Source organism: Passer domesticus, chromosome 8, assembly GCF_036417665.1.
Source record: "Passer domesticus isolate bPasDom1 chromosome 8, bPasDom1.hap1, whole genome shotgun sequence".
Taxonomy (NCBI): Eukaryota; Metazoa; Chordata; class Aves; order Passeriformes; family Passeridae; genus Passer; species Passer domesticus.
Genome location: NC_087481.1, coordinates 38,789,870 through 38,810,004, shown reverse-complemented (window position 1 = coordinate 38,810,004; position 20,135 = coordinate 38,789,870). Strand labels below are relative to the sequence as shown.

Below are 20,135 nucleotides of genomic sequence, written 5' to 3'. Positions count from 1 at the left end.
CAATATTACATGTTTCTTCACAAATAAATGTTAGAGTATCAGACAAAACTACAGTGAAGGAAAATCAGACAGGACAGAAAACAGTACAGCTGAAAAGGAAATTCCCTTTCATTCATACCATCTGTCTTAATGAAACAAAAAAATTTGAAATAGTTGTAGCTGTTTGAAAACACTGCTGGTGAGGTAAGAGAATAAAAGTCCATTGCTAAAGCTTCTGAGGTACCGCTCTCCAAAGGTGTGGGATAAAAGATATCTAGCTAATTCTTGCATTTCAGTATACCTAGTCAAAGGCAGACTGGCTCTCTGTGTATTGAAAATATACATACATCATGTCTGCTGTGCAGGTAAGGTCCCAAGTACTCCATCACAAGGAAGAAGGAGCCACACAGATGCACATTGTCCTCATGGAAATAATTCTGTGATGGAGTTACTGAGGCAGTTGACAAAAGTGCTGGACTTGGATGTCCCAGATTCTGCCACAGCCATTAGCATCACAAAAAAAAGCTCTAGGAAAAGAGCTCAGGATTGATGCTAAATGAGAGGCAATGCAAGTGACATCATGTTTAATGTCTGATGGCCTGGAGAATGATTTGGCTATTTCTTAAAGGCACAAAGGAATCAATACCTCTATTTTTTATTTACTGCACTCCAACTAAAAGCACTCATATAACTGCTTACATTAAAACAAAGCCAAATTATATCAACAATAGAGTATTCAGTGCTCTGAAATTGTTTTGGATAGGCATACTGATAGTCATAGCTGGGGGTGTGATTACGAGGTGATATGCACAAATTTCCTGCACCTCCCTGAAAGATGCAGTCACTAACCACTATGGTACTGTTATATTTAATGAGACTGATGGTGACTGTGAAGCTACTATTCCAAGGCCTTCTTTTTTCTCTGGTCTATGGCTTCAAATTAAAGCTCATAAAATAACATTGGAAGTAACATAGCTATTGCTTTCATCTTGGTTTTGATGAGCTCTGTACATAAAATGTTTTTTAGTTATGCTGATGATGGTTCTGCGTGTGGCTTTTACACTCTGATTCCACAGCTCAGTTCAGTACCTGATGAAGTCTGAACATGTAAACAGTGCCACTGGTGATGACAGACCTTTTGCAAATGCTGAAGTACACAGATGAAGCTGGCCTTTTGCCACAAGTTTTAATCTTGTCTGTTTACCGTGAGACAAAACTGATGTTTAAGTCAGCAGAAATCTGGCTCCAGGATGGACTGCAGGAATGGAGGTGTCATACCATGTTCAAACCACTCCTCACTGGCACTTCTCTAATGGGCTGAGCCAACACCCAGTGGTATCAAGAGGGAGTCATCCACCACCCATTGCAATAGGCACTAGGATCATGCTCCCATCAGGAGCAACTTTGTTGAAGTCAGTGAAGGGACACCCGTGTGAAAAGAAGTTGGTTGCAGCATCTTCAAAAAGTGATGGACCTTGATTACACTTGGAAGGAAAAAAGAAAACCCACCAAAATACTAAGGAGAAGCATCAGGTCCCACATCAGACTTGATTCTTACATTTCTATTGATTTAAATTGCTATTCATTCGTGTAAAATCCTAGACAGGTTTTTCAGGAGCATTCCTTTATCTATTCCATGCATGGATCAATGTCTGAGCTGTTAAGGCACAAAGTCCAGCTTACATTTGGAAAGTCACGTGCAATTAGCAGTTCTAATTGAATCCTTCTAATTAATGCCATTATAGAACAATTATATCTTTATGCACTATCTTTATACACTACTAACAACATTCAGTATTTTCTAGCAGTTGCGGTGTCACACTTGAACCATGGAAGGACAACTTTAGTGATCTGTGCGAATTTATACTGAACTGGCTGATGAGGTTAGCATCACCTCTCTGCCTGTCCCTTGTCAAGTATTCTCAGCCAAGGTTGAAGAAAGAAACTTTTGTATGACCCTGGCCATCACAATTCACAGCACTGCTTACTAATTCAGACTGAAATTGGTAACAGCTCACTTAATACGCCAGGTTACATTCTACCATAGCTGGAGAGCTCACATTGAGTCCTGCCACCTCTGCCACAGAAGTGGTGAGATCCAGCTGAGGAAAAAAGCAACCCAGGGAAAATGACCATATCCTAATGCACCTCAGAGGCATCCACTGAGGCACACTAAAGGCACTCTGAAAACTAGTTCAGTGTTTAAAGCATCAGAGGAACATAGAAACTGAACCTGCTTTCTCTGTTGCATAATGCCTTCAACCCTCCTGCATCAGCTAATACTGTGCCCTAGAAAAAGTACAGCTGACAAAACAGCTGCTGAACAGGTCACAGTGTCATACATGGATTAAAAACTAGGGTTAGTGATCCATACTTAACATGGAAAACAACATGTCCAAAAGGAAAGAAACTTCTTAATCCCCCCTGGATCTTGCTTTAGAGAGAACAAAAATGTTAGGAAGTTATGCAGAACAGTTTTCAAAAAACATCACACAAGCACTGCAATGTCAGCATAAGGAATCCCATCCATATAGAACCACACAAGCATTTAAAGAGTATTTCATAATTGCAGGATAAAGCCACAAACTAGGATAAATCAAACATTACCATCTTTTCGTTGTTCAGAACAGAGGACTTCCCTGGCTGATAGTCATAAATGCTCCTGGGTTCTGCACGGTATTTTCTGGTGTCCACCTTCTTGTCTGGAGGCTCCCAGTCAGTCCTAAGGAAAGAAAGATCAATTACCCCAAAATACCATGGTTTCTGTGGAGATAAACACTCAATTTTGACTGATGCTTTACACCATTAATTATGGTTTAATCAGGGTACTTTTTAACCTAGGGAAGGATACTGCTGCAAGAGGAACAGTTCAGATAGGGCTCCATACAGGTATTGGTTTATCTATCACAGGCAGAGTTGGAAACAGCTCAGCTGCTGAAACAACTGGAGTGGAGGGGGGATATTCCAAGAATTTTCAGTAAACTTCCCGACTTCTAAATCTTTCCCCACTGGAAACAGCTTAATGATGGGCTTCAACTAAGCTCAAAAATATAAACATGTCCAAACTTTAAGCAGAACTCAGATTAAATTGCTTTTGCTAAACTTCTGCCTTTTAGCCACATCACTGATTACCTGATTACTACTGCTCTGGATTCTGAGGGCACTCTGAATTCCAAGAGGAGGTTTTTGCTATACATATGAATGAATTATCTCAGGCTCTATTTTAATATTGCTAAGAACAGTCCACTGACTACCCAAACCACTATAATTTTGTGTAGTGCCTATACCGACACAGTTGAAACAACAACAGTCACAAAGCATTCAGGGTCCATATCCTACAAGGTCCTGCTGATCTCAAAATTAATATATTCAGACACCTAATGCAGAATAACAAAATGTTACGAAGTTTTTACCAAGACTCAACAAAAATCCAAATTTTGCTTCTCCATAATTATCACTACTTGCTTGTATTCTGAGGTACATTTATGGAGTCACACTGAGCCAAGTTTACACTGTGGTATGCATGACTCCCAACTCTCCACCCAGACAGGACACTATGCAACAAAATGCATGATGCCTGATGAAAAAGACAGACAGAATGGGGAACTGGTCTGTGACAATGAAGGAGTCCACTGCTACCTTGTAAAAGACTCAGAGTAAAAACAACGTATCCAACTTCCAAAAATGTTTAACTCAATTTGTGGACCTAAGGTTTCCACTTTTATCCCCTTCCCACTGACAGCTTTCAGATATTCTTCCAGACCTGCTCTATATACAGCTTAGTTCAGATCACCTTTCTGGGCTTGATCTCAGCGATGAAGCACGGTTTGGCAGTGGCAAAGTGGCAGACCTCTTCACAACCTTCTCGGAATCAATATTGTCCATCTCACTCTTGGAGCGGGGAACTTGGGCTCTGCCTGTAGGATAAATCACATACAGGAATGTTGGTGAACTGGATAGGAGGCAAATAAATACATTCTTTACATGCTCTTTCTTTTTGACAGATTAAACAAGAAACGTGAATTACTTACTGTCCTCAGAATAGGAGTAACGAGGAGAGAATGAATCAGAATCTTCATCTGAAAGACAAAAGCATTTTGCAAGTGAGTTGAAAAAGCCCCAAAGAAGAAGCACCAGAGACGCTTTAATTTCTTCTACTAATGCATTCACCATAATTTGAGTGATATGCCCAATACTTACCACAGGGAGAGGATCCTAAAGAATAAAATTCTAATGAGGTTAAAATTGCATTTGAAAATAATTCCTAGATTAGATATAAATATTAATATACTATTTACACTAATACCTTTCTCCAGGCTCTCAAAGTACTTTAGAAAATAATCCCTTTTTATCATAAAACTCCTCTACAGCAAGGGTTATAGATCCACTTTATCAAAAGCTGAGAGACAAATAGAGGATCCAAAAGCCATAGTATACAATTAATAAAACTCATTAGGTACTAAACATAATAATACAGCTGAGGAGCCCTGCTGACAATCACATATGACTCTTGTATTTAGCTATTAGAGAGCATCCAAAGGAAGGAAATTAAAATGGTGAAGAGTCTAGAGGTGAAGCCACATGAGGAGCAGCTGAGGTCACTTGGTCTGTTCAGCCTGGACAAGAGGAGACTGAGGACAGACCTCACTGCAGTTACAACTTCCTCTGAGAGGAAGAGGAGGGGCAGGCACTGGTCTCTGCTCTGTGGTGACAGTGACAGGACACAAGAGAATGGCCTGAAGTTGTCAGGGGAGGTTTAGGTTGGATCCTAGGAAAAGGTTCTTCACCCAGAGGGTGGTCAGGTACTGGAACAGGGTCCCCAGGGAAGTGGTGACAGCACCAGCCTGACAGAGCTCAGAAAGTATTTGGACAATGCTCTTGGGCACATGGTGTGACTCTTAGGGGTGTCCTGTGCAGGGTCAGGAGTTGGACTTTGATGATCCTTGCGGGTCCCTTCCAACTCAGAATATTCTGTGATTCTGTGACTGCAAAGGGAATTGTGAGCCAAAGTATTACTAATATCTCTGCAAAGAAACCACTCAGTGTGACAGAAAAAAAAGACATAAAACAAAGAAGATGAAGCTAGAATCAACTAGATAAAAAAAATAAATTAAAAAGTGTTATGTGAATTTAGTGATGACAATCAACAGCTTGAAACAACTAAATTTTCTCTCATGAAGGACATCTATCAGATGCTATAGCCAATCTCATCTGCTGGAAAAAACCTATTTGGTTAACACAGCTGACTTGAAGTTGCACTCAAGTCTTTCAGGAAGGCTCAGGGTAGTCTAAACTTCTAACCTATCTGCTTTAGTTCTCTCAGTGAATTAATTAGAAGGTTAGAGTTCCAAAATGATGGTTATGGAGTCTTAGTATGCCCATCATAACCTTCAGATGATGAAGCCAATTCCCATGTTTTAAACCTTACTGACGAAAACCAAATATTTATATTACACTGAACTGTTGACAAAAATGACTTGTATTCTTAAACGCAAGTTTGATTTACTCAGATAGAAAAATACGTGGCAAATCACAAAACTCAGCAGTCCTACAAGTACAGATAAACAAATGGCTAAAACTACCTTCACAGCTATTCACCTCTAATAATCTTATTTAGTGCTGTTAATCAATAAAAGATAATTATATTTACTTACTTGAAGAGAAATAACATTCATTATAGCTCATCATTCAAACAAGAATCCAAATCATACAATAAAAATTCACTTCAGACAATGGCTATTTTCAAATTTCTTATATTCTAATATCTACAATAATAAGGAGAATAGGTATGGTTTGTCTCTAAGTATCTTATGAAGAAGAGTGTTTACATTTCTTTCCTTTTTATACCAGAAATACTGAAACAGAAATCTGAAGTGATTTGATAAAGTTAAAGAGTGAATCAAAACTGAGTATTAAAACATCTTCTGTTTCTCAAAGCTGCATTCTATCTGTGGAACTCTACTTCTCAAAGCAGGTCATCACAGGTTTGTAACTTCAAAATCTGATTCCTTTAAAGAAGAGAGGCTGTTTCCCTCTAGATGGTAGAGAATCTGTAGGGTTGGATTCTATTTCATGGATTAGACATACTCTGTATGGTTTCAGAAATGCTGAATATATCTTTGAAGGGAGCCCAGATCTTGATGCTTCTAGGAGATCTTATGCATCAATCCATTCTGACATTAATTGTATGAAAGTGAGGCTCCAACCCATCTCTGTACAAACACTGCCACTGATTATGGATCTTGGAAGTGTTTTCTAAACATGAAACATGTCCTGCAACCCTTCCAACTTTTCTACATAATCAAATATTTTGTATTTCTTATCAAGAAAGGAATCCAAGCAAATATTAGGGAAATGTTTCCCAATATATTGAGAATAAAAATTAGTGTTTAGTCCAATAAAATTGAAACAATATAAACCAGCAAATTACTTTCATATGCACATTTCTAAGTGCATAGGAGACATTTATGGGAGAACAGACTCTTTAATATATTGTCATCATGGGGTTTGAAAACTATGTTAGTCCAGATGAGTAAAATGGATTTACAAACCTCATTATGAACAAGGAAATATTCTCTCTAAAATGCTGTTATCCATTAATTACTGAAACAACACCCATACTCACATACCGTTCTGCTAAGAGAAAATAACTTACCCTGCATTACAATTTGCAAGACAGGGCTCTTCACCTAATATAATTATTAAATTATAATTTAATAATAGTAACAAATTATCAAGTATCTTAGATATCTGTAAGACACTTCATCCATGCTCCTTTTAACAGTGAAATACACCTTACATTTCAACTTGCCTTCTTTGAGTATCTCAGCTCATACTGCATGCTTTCTTCTTACACAATACCCACCAGATGTTTAATATAAATAGTGAATAAAATGGTTAATTAGTAGTCTCACCAGGCTTGGCCTGAGGCACAGGCTAAGTAGGCAAGTTCCTAGATTGCAGGATCTAGTGTCACCAAAGCACCAAGCCAACAAGGCTGTCACCAACAACTTCCCAGTCAGGAAATGTCTGTACACCCAATGTGTACAGCAGATTCCAGTGTTTCTCATATATAAATATTTTGCACAGTCACACAATTATCACTGCAACAGATGCTGTTTTACCATCCCTGAAATATGACTGCAAAGTATTCTGATTTGAATAGGAAATTTAAAGGAATCTGCTGAGCACATGAAGAGATAAGGTAAAGACAGTGTTATTTCAAGTTGCAAGATGTGTTGATGAGTCCAAACTCTGTCCTTGCCTAGATATGCCAAGTGCACCTAAGACCAGCCCTGAACCTATGCTATCAAGTTATTTTTATTTTAAAAGACTATACTAAGGGACTGATCCAAAATCCACTGAAGCAAGCAGCCTTTTCACTAATATGCTTCAGTGACATTCTGGGTCTGGCCCTAATGTTATGTTAATGTTAAAAACCAAAAGCAAATAATTAACAACATTTATTGATTTGGAAGGGGTGGTGGGGGAGAAATCTCAGTTAAACCCATCTTTACACATAAAGTCAGCAACCTAGACATGTTAAATAATCACTGCACACGCAACTGATAAGTGCATAAAACCAAGCAAACCCCAAGTTTGCAGCATTAGTCAAATACTAGCTACAAAGCCAGAGGAGCACTGCAAAGCCAAAGAGGCATCATACAGTCAAGGCAACGCTTAGAGTGCAGCAAATCGTTATGTGGCAGCATAAAGCTCAGCAACTAGAAAAAACTCCAGGAAGAAAATAAATTGATAAGGCAGCATTTGTGCAGAAAAAATATATATGGACCTTTATTATTACCTTCAGAGATAGGACTAGGAGTAGACACAGGAAACTGGTATGTAGGAGAATAAGGATTGTCTTCTGCAGCAGAGAAAAGCAGTGGATTTTGAGACTATCCACAGTGAAGTAGAGGTTCTGCTTCATCCCCCAATGTCTATCACTATATGATTTCATTCCCTACTTTAATAACACTAGGGTAAATGGTATCAAACTTTAAAAGAGATTAATGGATTAGCAAAGATTTAGTTATTTTATGCATCACACAAGAAGGCATACTGGGCATAACTGAATTTCCAGGCAGTGTAACAGAAAACTAGAACCTGAATCTAGTTATTATTAGGGCACTATAGTACAGTTAACTCAAAGCACAAGACAACAGATACTCTGACTAAGCTTCTGGTACCTTCAGTTTTTTGCTGGATTTCAGGAAGTTCAGGAAATGTGTAGGTAGGGCAATAAGGGTTTTCTTCAGGATTGTCTAAGGAGAGGAACATGATTTGCAAAAAAGAACAGAGAGGACAGATTTTAAGGGGAAGAAGGGCGAGCCAAGAATCCATTCAAGCTGACTGCAGTCCCTCTCAGGCTGATGTTCTAGTATGACACAAACTAAAATGCCTCCTTGTTCATTGCTGCCTTGCATGTCTGGGCCTTGGGAGAGATCCTGGAAGCCAAGGGGACTGAACTCATTCTCCTCCATCTGAGCATGGGCTTTAGAGCCTCTGTTAGGAGCAGTAGGATTAGGAAATAGTTCAACTCCTCCTCATCCCATTCACTACAGCATGGCGTTTATCTATGCATAAAGCTCATTAGGACAGCACCTGCAACAGCAAATACAGCTCCAGTTTTGCATGCTCTACATTTGGTTCCACAAGCAGAGACCTGAGCTGTGCTTGTCTGTGTGTCAGCCTGTTCAGAGGGTTCAGCTTGCAAGAGCAACTGCAGCCATTTCTCACACAGAAAAATGTGAATGTATCAGCAGTCAGGCATAGAAGTGCCACAAGGTGGGAATCCCCTGAGAGTTCACCACCGTGAAGTTTGTAAGTGCTCACCACAATTCTAGGTTTTCAAAGGAGAAAGATTAGGGTTTTGAAAAAGCAGAGTTCAGATTCTGAACTCACCAAAAATCAATGGAAACCTTTCCACGGGTTTCAGTGAACTTACTAAAGCTTAACAGTGCAAAAAGTTTCCTCTTATGCACAGAGACATTTCAGAGATAACCTACCATATTTTAAAAGAGAGTGGATTGAGTTAGCTGGTAAAACTGGAGTTCAGGGGTCTATTTTCCCTTAGTATGGAATTATTATCACCTTTTCTTGTCCCAAACAGTATAGTTGATTTCATGAGGGCACTGCAGTTCACCTTTCAGAACAACCCAGACCTTTCTTCGGACTTCATTGCTGTCCTACCTTTGACTTCAAAGATTTCAAATACATTGGTTGAGTTCTGTGGTGCAGAGCACACACTAATTAACATAAAATGATTTTATTTAACATCCAGTAAAATTCTTCATATGAATGAAACAAAATGCCATCAAGGTGGTCTTTTAAAGTAAATAAAAACCATCTGTGCTACAGTACCTCTGTTTAGCTTGTGGATCTGTTTGAACATCGTCTTGTACCAGTCCTTCGATCTGTCTGTATTCTGTTGGAAAAATAAATATACACAGAAATAATCAACCAGCCTTTCAAAGTTATTACCAATCTTCCAGCAATGAAAAAAAAATACACTCTGTGTGAAAGCTGTATCATATGAGTATCCTGAAATATGAATTATTTCACTCAGATATAACATCTCATATGACGTTTCACTCAAGTAAGTAATAATGTAAAAGCTTTGCAGAGGCAGGATGTAACCTCTCAAGAACTGCAGATTGAATGAAATGTTTTGTATATTAATCTGGTTTGACATCCAAAATTAAACAACTTCCCTGTTTTAGTCACAAATACCAATTCTCTAAGTATTCAGTGGACAGTTAGAAACATTAAATGTTTAAGTCATTCCAGAAACTAGTTGTAAGAATAGGTTAATAATTATTTTCATAATTTCCTCTGAACACTAAATGAATGTAACCACATATAAAAGAGGTATCTACCTCTAAGATGGCTAAAATGAGACAAAATCTCCTTCAGCTGCTAGATGGGAAGGAAACAGAAGAGCAGAAAACATTATTTTCAGATATTAAGAGAAGAAACACTAATTTTTCAATTTCTTTCCCCTGAAGCAGCTGAAACAGGTCATAGACAGCAAATGAAATAACTCATCATAAAATATATTGGAATTAGAATTCTATCTTCCCTTAAATCTCTGCAGCTTTAATGAGTTCCCTGAGTCTTAAGGTAGGCAGAACCTAGCCCAGGGTTTGTGCATCAGTCACATGCTCAGTGTTTTACCCTCAGTGGAATCCCAATGTCATCGACAGAGGTATCAGCCATGTAGGGAGGGCTCCTGACCGTGCTCCTCTTTTCCTCCACTGCTCTCTTCTCGCTTGGCACAGTCCCCTGAGCCGGCTTGTCCCGCAGAAGTGCTGAATCAACTTTATCAGAAACTAATCTGTCTGGCACTGAATCTGGAAATGACAATGGGGGATTTTTACCTCATCCCAGCATTTCACAACATCACCATATTCCGCTCTTTTAAAACAAAAATTCTAGCAAGTAGTTGATGAGACAGACTGTCACTGCTGGTTGTGATCAGCAGCTACACTGAAGGAAATCTCCCAAGAAAATGCCCAATGCCAGCAAAAGCAGGCGAGCATCTCTCTGGTAGTTACCATCACACATCTCACGAGAGTCTCAGCTGTCATATAAGACAACAATTTTGGTTTCAATAATTGTTTCTTTTGACTGATTAGTAACTCTACAATGTCAGTCTTCATCAAAAAGCACCTGTAATACAGTCCCCTGTACATCTTTTTCTGCCAATTTCAACCTAAAGGAGAATGGTATGTGGTAGTGGGACACTACTTTTTAACAGATTGCATTCACCTGTCTGACAACCCCATTTGTTGCAGACAGTATATGATGTTTCCAATTCATTTCCATGCCCTAATCAGAGTGTGCAAACAACAAATGTTGTTTAAGCATACATATGACATGATTGCACAGGAGTCTGCATAAAGACAGAGGGAAATAACTAATTTCTTCAGATTGCCTTGCTTCCAGACTGGAATTCCTTGACACTGCCCAGCTGACACCCAGAGGTAGCAGCAGGCATCACCAGGGACTTTAGATTGTTCTGAAGCTCTGCTCTGCAGAGATGCAGCACAGCAACCTTTACACTCAGTGAAGGATTTTCTTCTGTGTGGATTTCCTGCAGAGGAAACACCTGCAATTTCAGTCTGCCTCATCAAGACTTTTGCAAATCGTATAATTTTTACATCACTGCATGCATTGAAGAGAGAAAGATATGTTTATTCACATGCACATCACCATCCTGCCCAAAGCCATTAAATGTGTAGAAATCTGATAGGGGCAGACAGTGGAGAAAAGGCTCGTGCATAGCAATGCATTGATCTGTTGGTACCATGAGCAAACACAATTCTGCCCTGCAAAACTCAGAATTAAAGGATTTGTGTTTAAAAGCTTGGTAAAATTTATGACTTAGGACAAATAGATGAGTAATTTAGGTGTTTGGTATACTCCTTTGCAGTTCCTGGGCAGTGTGTTTGCTAAAGGCAGCCCATAAGCTATCAAAGCAGCAGCTTTGCTCCAGCAGAGGCAGCAGCTGGGAGGTAGCAGACCTTTCACATCATACCTGCCAGGCTACTAAGCCTTTTTTGCTGTTCTGTGGTAAAGGAAGAAACAAAACAAAAAGAAATACAGGACAAATGTGTGAGACATAAACAGCAAGTGCACTGGTGCTGCATTTCTGACAGGCAAGAAATACACTGTAGAATGATAGCAGTTGCTGGAGAGAATCTGCTTCCAAATACCCTGCCAAAGTGACAGCCCACAGTCCCTTCTCCACACAGCAGCCTCGTGGCATAACATCAATCTCATGATGCAGTGACCAGTACATTTGCAAAGACCACTTATATTTAAATTTTCTCTTTTTTTGTAACATCAGAGAATAAAATATTGGACAGGACATAATTTGAAAACCAGTAAAAATTCACAGAGTCAAGCAACTTGATAACTCTGTTACCATTATAATGAAGTACATTTTGAAATAATACTGCTGTAGCATTTCAAAGGGATATAGGAAAGGATAAACATTGTTGGTGCTTGCTGAGTCTCATCACATACTACTGAGCCACAGATTCAGTGATTTGTGCACAGACACAGCTTGAAGGCTTTGATTCTCGAAACAGTCCCCTTGGTTAGAGACTTTTCATTAATAAGTTCCCAGACTGGAGTATTTGTGGTATGTCTCAGCAGGTTTTACCACCCTAAAGTTAGTGCTTTCTAAAAGGATGTCCAAATGACTTACCCAAATGACAGCTGGGAATAAACCAAGAATGCTTAGCACTCTGTTGTCTGCCCTTTTTTTTATTCCCTAGCAATTAATTATTTTCTTTAAAGCATGAAAGCCATTTGAAAAGAATAAAATACTTTACTGACATAAAAAGCACAAACAGTTTTGAAAGCTCATATTGTTAGAGCAAAGATTAAAAACTTTAATATATTAAACACACCTGTTATATATTTATGATAAACCATGCCATGCAATGCCTGCACAGGAAATAACTGTGCTTTGGGGTGGCATAGAACACTTGCCAAGCAAGTCTGCTGTAGTAACAAACCTCCAGGTGTGGGCTGTTTTCTGGAGGAACCCACCTTCACCTCATATTTGTACTCAGTGGATCATCTCAGCAAGGGAGACTGGTATTTCTCCTCAGTGTAGCTCCCTCACCAATACCTCTGAACTTGAATCTTTACCCAGCCCTCTGCTCTGCTGACCACTGATGGCAAGCTGCTCCTGTACAGAATGTTCACACAACAGCTGCCAACAAAGGCAAAATACCCCTCCATGCACTGGGTAAAAGGAAGGGTCAGCACTCTGAGCCAGAGGAATAGATGGGAACCACCTGCTGCAGGGTTCACTGGAGTAAGCAGGTCACCAGGAATTGCTTGGTGTATTACAAGAAACTGCAAGTGAGAAATGCAAAAATGCCCATCTCTGAAACTTGGGAGGGAAAAATGTAAGTGACAATGGTGTCACCAAGGAGAACTGTGTTGAATTACTGAGTTCTTCTGACAAGACCATGCTGTTTAAGGAGTCAGTGCTTGAAGGCGTTTCCTTGTCTGAGAGTCTCTTTCCCACAGAGAAGAGAAAATCATGAATTAATAGACTTTTCATGAAAAAAACTCAAATGTACTTTTTACATGAAGGGGAGATTTCCTTTTCTCTTGTATCTCAGTGTAGGAAAGGGAGCAGGCAATGGACAGAAGCAGCAGGAGCAGGAGGCCTCTGCTATTTCTCTCTCCTGCCTGACCAGAGCCAGACCATAGCCCCTCACACACACCAGCTAACTGAAGCTTTCACTCCTGATCTTGTCTTCTGGAACTGTAAGCAAAGGCCAAAAACTTGTAGGCTTCTCAGACAAAGGGTCAAGCAGAGGGATAAAACTGCTGGCAGAAATGAAGGAATAATTTATAGATGCCCTTCAGAGGTTCCCCAGAGGAGGCAGCACTGGAGGAGACTAAGACTTGAAACCCGTTAAAAAAACGGGAAGGGGAAAGAAGTATTTGAGAACATGTTTGGTGCAAAATAAAGGTGTTGAAAAGAAAATTTACTAGAAATAAACAGGAGGCTCTGAAATTACTTGTTCATAAGCATGAATTTTATTCAGTTGATATTACTGAAATCCAGGAGAAAAAATTCTTTCATCCCAACTTACTGAGATCAAGCAGATAAGAAAGGATATAGTCTACTTCATGTGTTTCAAATGCCATTACCTGTTTCTAAGTCTCTGATGATTCCAAATCAAAGGGTCTTACATGCAGATTAATGAACTAGCAAAGAAAGTACAAAAGATTAAGAAGTAATAGTAAGAAGTAGGTGATGTCTGGTACAACAGTCACTTAAGAGAATAAGAGAGCTAACTCCTTAAAAAGCAATCAATAATCTACTGAGGAGAAAGAAAGTCACATTATCCATCTGGAAGAATAAACTGCTGGAGACCTCAGACTTCCTGCATTAAAATGACCTTAAAATTTCCAATTTACAAGGTATTTCAGAGCATAAAAAAGGAATTTTCACAAAATATCATCTTGGCATGAAGAAATTGATACCAGCACAAAACAAAATCAGCTGTTCAGGGGAAGGTGGAACTTAACCTAGGAACAATTTGATATATGCCATGAGAGCAACCTAGTTTTGAACAGGTAAGGTTCATAAAGATGAAACCAAATATGAATCATGTCAGCCAGGACAGAAATTCAATAGATAACTAAGATCTGAGAAACATTTAAAAATACTAAGTTAGCAGAAAGAAATCTGAATGCTATGCTGGGGTAAATCCTAGATAGGAATAGAAGCATAAGGAACTGCAGGAAACCCTCAACACAAAAAGTGATGAAATGTGCACCTACAAGAAGGTAACATATGCTGGGAAATGAAAGAAAATTACAGTGGAATAAAAGCATTAACAGAATGTCTCAGCCTCAAAAATAGGTTTGAGGCACAAGAAGAATAAACAGAAACTAGCAATGATCTTGTTCTTTTACAAAATAGGCACGATGGTAATAAAAGGGCAGGAAAGATGACACATCTGATTAGCATTTCCATTCTGCATTTGAAAAAAAGCAGTGAAAAACGTATGCTGTCCTGCTTTGCCTGATGGAGAAATACTTTCCACTACAACAGTAACTAAGGACTATGCTGAAGGACAACTACTGAGGTCAGATAGAAATGAGTAAGTTCATATAAGCCATAGTAAGAGTTTTAGAGCAGTTTTCTGCTCTGAAGGGAGCAGTTCTGGAGATTGAACCATTCATCCTTGATATGTCTTGGAACACAAAGGAAACTCCACAGGACAAGGAAGAAAGCAAATGTTGTGACAACCTTTGAAAAAGATTAGTCTGATGGTTGGGACATCTGTCTGTCATATCAGCAATAATGCCAAAAAATTATTTATATGGGATCTTCTAATAAATTCATAATCTGACACATACAATGTCAATCAATACAAATTTGTGACTATGATGCCTTGTCAAAGCAAAATGATACATACAAATTACAAGTTTGACTAATATATACTGAAAAACAGGGATTATTAGAGTGAGGTACTTCACAGACATGATCAAACAGCATAACTGGCCATGATCTCTATCACAGAAAAAAACATGATGAGAAAAAGCTCTTCAATCTATCAGGGTGAAGTATCATGAGTGCTAATGGTCAAAAGCAATATTCAGACAGGACAAACTGTGTACCATGAAGGTAATCAGTAAACAGAATAATTTCACATCAGTTCTCTCAGAGTCAGCCTGCATGTATCATCACATGATACAACTTTGTCTCTCAGGCTCTTAAAGTCTACAGAGGGAAAATATCCTTGTATTAAAATACTCCAAATTTGATGCGAAAAAAAAAAAAAAGATGAAAAGCATATCCCACCTCAAGAAAGTCAACAAAAAGCTTTGAGATTTAAAAAGGCTGCGTCAATTCAGATTTTCTCCTCTTGAAGCAGCTGAGGTGGCTTCTTCATTTGGAAGCACATGAACAAAGCTGTTTCAGATGCTAGCAAAAATGAGGAGATAATCCACTCATTACCCCTTAAATCTGCTGGGCTACGGTGAGAACACTATTTTCAAGATCAAAGACTGAAGCATGTTTTTAAAAATTAATTATCAAAATTCTCTATTAAATTCTGATTTTCAAAAATCTCATGAGGGACTGCAAAGAAGCTCATCAATGCTGTAAATAAAATGGCTACAGTATGAGAGTGCAGGCCTTGACCCTACTTTCTGATTTTTTTTTCCTTTGAAAAGGTAAGCCACAGCAATAGTGGCTAGATTCCTGGAGCTTCCCAGGAAATCAAGGCAAACTGGACTGCATCTCTGTGGCCTGTTACAAGCTATGATCTTTAGTGATGCACAACAAAATGGGAAGCTGTGGTAATGCCAGCCATCAGGAGAACTAAAAAGGAGAAGCAAAGTTTCCCCTTCAAATCCAGAGTTAAAGAAACAGAACTATTTATTCAGCTTTTGTGAGAAAGGTGTTGATTCCTGAGAGTTCTCAAACAAAGCTGTTTTGCTCATTTGCAAATCCAGAGCTCAAGGATTACTGCAGTATGAGTTTGAGTTGATTCAGTTACAGACAGAGGAAAAAATTGCCAAGATCAAACTTGTGGGCAAGCACATTATTTACTATTGGGTAAATTCTGCTTCAAATTCAGAGGTCAAATCTCTCTCACAGTAATGGAAAATACAGCTGCCTTTACACTGCAGTGGCTGAGAAGTAGCATATCACCTTTTCAAGCTACCACAAACTACCTTGTTCCAACAGACAGATATACAGGAGCCTACAATACTTTCCACCCTGGCAAGACACCTGACAGCTGTTACCTTGCAATAGCTTATTCATATGTCCACAGTCCAGTAAAAAACCTCTCCCCAGCCTCAATGACCTTCTGATCCACAGGTTTTAATTAGAAAAAATGTATCACTCTCACTTGCCTGTTGTATGCTCCAGTCACTAAGACTATTTTGAGGCAACTTCGTTAGTTCTTAGTAGTCTGGACCTAATTACCAACAGCATACACATTCTCCAGTTCTTTGTAGCATTACAGATTGCTCATTTTGAGCCAAAATTACCTATATGCAAGTCTCCTTACCTCGATTGTGCTGCAACAGGACAATAGTGGGATTGACGATTGTGGTAGAAGGATAGGCAGAGGCAGACTTGCTGATGGAAGTGATGGAGGTTGGATAGTCAGTGCCAGGCTGGGGCACTTCATTTAGCACAGGACCTGGGTCCTGGAAAGAAGAGCAACACATGATTAGCAGCAAGCCAATGGTGCTACACTGGGAAAATCCAGGAGGAACCCCAACATTTTAGGCTGAACGAGAAGCATAATTACAGCAAATTTTAGTAAAAAAGGCATAAGCACAAGGATCACTCTGCTCCTTGTACATACCCTGCTCATTGTTAATGAAATTAGTTTGCTAAGGCAGTACTAGTTATTTGGTGTTGGGTTTCACAACTCCAACCCCAAAAGGGCACTAAGTTCATCTAGCAGACACTTTGGAGCAAACACAAGGTGTCAGAAATGAGCAAATCTGGTTTAGAGAGGGGGAAGATGCAGACATCTTTCCCCTGACACATCCACACACAAACATTTGTTCCAAGAGTATTCCTTTCAGAGCGAGTCAGACATGCAAAACTCATGCAATTCTGGAGTGAAACAGTATTACTGCAGCTGGTTTGGTAAGAAAAGTCTAAGGAATTAAGTTAGCACCATCACTCAGGAGACAATGTGATACCTACCTGATCAAAGTAATGACATAAAAAGGTCCCAAAACTGACAGAGGGTAACAAGTAGGACTCTAGTAAGAAAGATGGATTTGCTGCCAGAGCACAGACAGCAAGCTGCTCTTGCTTTCCTAAAGCATCCAGCTCCATTATTTGCTTATTTGAAACCCACCTATGACATCACTACAACTCTGGCTGCTCTGTAGAAATACAGGCTGTGTCTGCAGGGAGATTTTGAAACCTAGCTCACCTTGGAAAAGCCTCAGTTCATGGGTATTGGACTTCTGGTGGTGGTAAGGGGGCTAAGATAAAGAAGTGATGATGACTAAAGACTCTGTGTGCATCAGCTTAGACTGAAATTTTTCAAAGTCTCTTAAGGAATCTGAACACACAATTACCCTTAATGGGGACTGAGCATCCAAACAAAGAGAATATGGGACAGCAAACCAAATTCCTGCACTCCTGCTGCTCCACTGTCAGACTCAAATGCTGCAAGCCACTGATTTGTAAAAGCAGCTGAGCATTCAAGGGTGTTTTCATCATTACTTAAAAAACCCCTGAATATACCCAGAATATTGCACCAGAAAAATCCCTAGTTCCAGCTTTTCTAGCTAAGTGCAACTGCAAGTCAGTGCCCTTCATTCACACCAGCATCAGATGAAAGGACTTACAGCATCAGGCAGGGGACTGAACAGGGGCCAAAGTGAGGCCTTGGCACCAGAGCTCAAAGATAAATCATAGTGACAATTGGCCATAATCAGAACAAGCAACTACAGCCTCTCCAGCCTGGAGGAGAAATGGGGAAGAACAATCTTATTCTGTTGGATAAAAGTGATCTCGCTTCAAGGAGCAGGTGGTCAGGCCATAGACATTGCATTGGGACAGAAAAGAAGCAATGGTCTTCAGGTACAGATATCTCCTAGAGAAAGAGACCAACCCCATTTTGCAATGGGACTGCAATAATATTCCAAACAATGCAATTAGCAAAAAGGAACAGTCAGGGAAAAGTGTGGGAATTGGCTTTGAGATTCACTTTGATAACTAAAATACAAATAAGAATCCCTCAAAGAAGAGGGATGCTGGATCAGATAGGCTCAGCAGCCCCAGTGAAGTCACCAAAGAAGGTGAACAAAGACCACTGAAATCATTGTGGAAAACAGCTTGGTGACTACATGCCTGAAGTGAGCATGTCCAAAAATGTTTCAACTCTCATCTCAAGAAAGTCAGGTACAGCAAAATTTCCATTGCTCCTCTATGATTTGGATGCCTCCTGATATTTTTTCTGGAATCTGCAGATAGACTCCATTAAAAAAAAAACAAAACAAAACACAAAACAACCCAAAAAACCCTACAAAACATAAACAAACAAAGAACACCAAACAAACAAAAACCAAAGTAAAACCAAAACACCAAATCCAAACTTCCATTCATTGCTCTCTGCAATAAAAACCCTACCAATTTTAATAAAAATAGAAAGGCCAATGCTGAGAACTTTTGAAAATATCATCCTTGGTATTTTTTTACTTTCTCCCAGGCCACATGCCTGTTTGCTATATCCCTATAGCATCAAAGGGTAGAGCAAGCATCATCATGAGAGAATGCAGTTTCTGCTGAACTTCCTTGTCCTCACAAGCAAGCATAAAAAAAAGGTGGCTGTAAGACTTTCAGCACAAGGAGAGTAGGGTACTTTTTGCCTCCTCTGCAACTTTAACTCTGAGAGTGCCACTTTTCCTCTTTGTACTCAAGGACTTCTAAAAGTCTCTTTAAAAAAGACTTTTTTAAAAGGTGATGAGCTTAAAGAGAAACAAAGTCTAACTCAAGAAGAATGCAGTAAATCCCAAGTTCAAACTCTTGTGGACTGAATTAGTCAAAATTTTCAAAGACAAGCAATTGCAAAATGAAGAGACACTCGCTGCCTAATCTATCGCATAGCACCTCCATGCTTGGAGGACTCTGTAACTGATCTTATAACTTGTAGGTCATTGGATACTGGCAGCAATCTTACACTGATTTTATCAGGGATTTGTGAGGAGACCATATGGTCTTGTGCCTCCAAGTGGAAGAGAAAGCCAGCCCTAACCTTTAACTGGCCTGCTGTCGCTACTTTAAATGTTATTCAAACACAATTAAGGATGCTATAAAAAGAGCCTGAAAAGATCAGTTAGTTGCAGCTATTCAGTTTATGCAGAATTCATTATTCTGAGCAAATCCTGTGAAGACTCTTAAGGTGTACATCACCCAGCAGAATGGGCACAAAGGGAGACAGTCAAATGTTGCAAGAAGTAAAAAGAAAGTTCAAAGCTGCACCAGGCAGGCAAACCGCATGCACTAGTACGGGACGCAAACACGGTTTCAGTTGTCATGCTGCTGGCAGGGAGTGAGTCATCACTCCTCCCTCAAGTTTAGTATTGCAAGGAGAAAGTAATTTTAATCCAGGAATACAAATTTAGGAAAAGGGCGAGGAGGGTACTTGGCAAGCTTACTGTATGTGAGATGACTCCAGTGATTTCAGGCTTCAAGCCCCTGTGCAAAGCCCCCGTGACTGGAGGGACAAGTGAAGGTGGTGATGAGAAGAATGGCAGTTTCGGGTAAACAGAGGGTAATGTGCCAGATGTGGAGGGTGCTTGGTTATGGTGGGAGCCCCTCTGGAGATGTGGGGGAATGAAATCGTCTAGAGTTGGAAAAGTCAAGGGTGAGCCAGGAGGAACAATCTCAGGGAATACGGAGCCTTGCCCGAAAGGAACCAGAGGCGGTGGTGGAGTGCTGGAGCTGCCTTCTTGTTGTCTGTCTGGATTAACCTGAAGGAGGGGGACTACTATAACTCCAGGCTGAGCTGAGGTGGTGGCAGTGGCATCCTGTTGGAAACAAGGTGTTGTTATGCATTGGGGGAGATTGTTACTTTAGTCTAATGCAGCCATACCGTGTCATGCAAGGAATGTACCCAAAATGATAT

The 20,135-nt window shown here is 39.7% G+C and overlaps 1 protein-coding gene across 26 annotated transcripts in view; it reads right to left on the bottom strand.

Moving 5' to 3' along the window:
- Window positions 1–20,135, bottom strand: part of SORBS1 (sorbin and SH3 domain containing 1) — a 73,913-nt gene that overhangs the window by 33,640 nt on the left and 20,138 nt on the right. For 8 of the 26 annotated variants that reach the window (XM_064430544.1, XM_064430533.1, XM_064430535.1 and 5 more), the window contains 10 exons: window positions 19,666–20,037; window positions 16,545–16,686; window positions 11,519–11,548; window positions 10,156–10,331; window positions 9,343–9,406; window positions 8,169–8,243; window positions 7,784–7,846; window positions 4,011–4,058; window positions 3,773–3,896; window positions 2,587–2,701 (listed from right to left, as the gene is read on the bottom strand). In XM_064430544.1, coding sequence (XP_064286614.1) covers window positions 2,587–2,701; window positions 3,773–3,896; window positions 4,011–4,058; window positions 7,784–7,846; window positions 8,169–8,243; window positions 9,343–9,406; window positions 10,156–10,331; window positions 11,519–11,548; window positions 16,545–16,686; window positions 19,666–20,037 — 1,209 coding nt within the window. The remainder of the gene's footprint in view (window positions 1–2,586; window positions 2,702–3,772; window positions 3,897–4,010; window positions 4,059–7,783; window positions 7,847–8,168; window positions 8,244–9,342; window positions 9,407–10,155; window positions 10,332–11,518; window positions 11,549–16,544; window positions 16,687–19,665; window positions 20,038–20,135) is intronic. The other 18 variants (XM_064430534.1, XM_064430541.1, XM_064430542.1 and 15 more) reach the window with 4 other exon arrangements.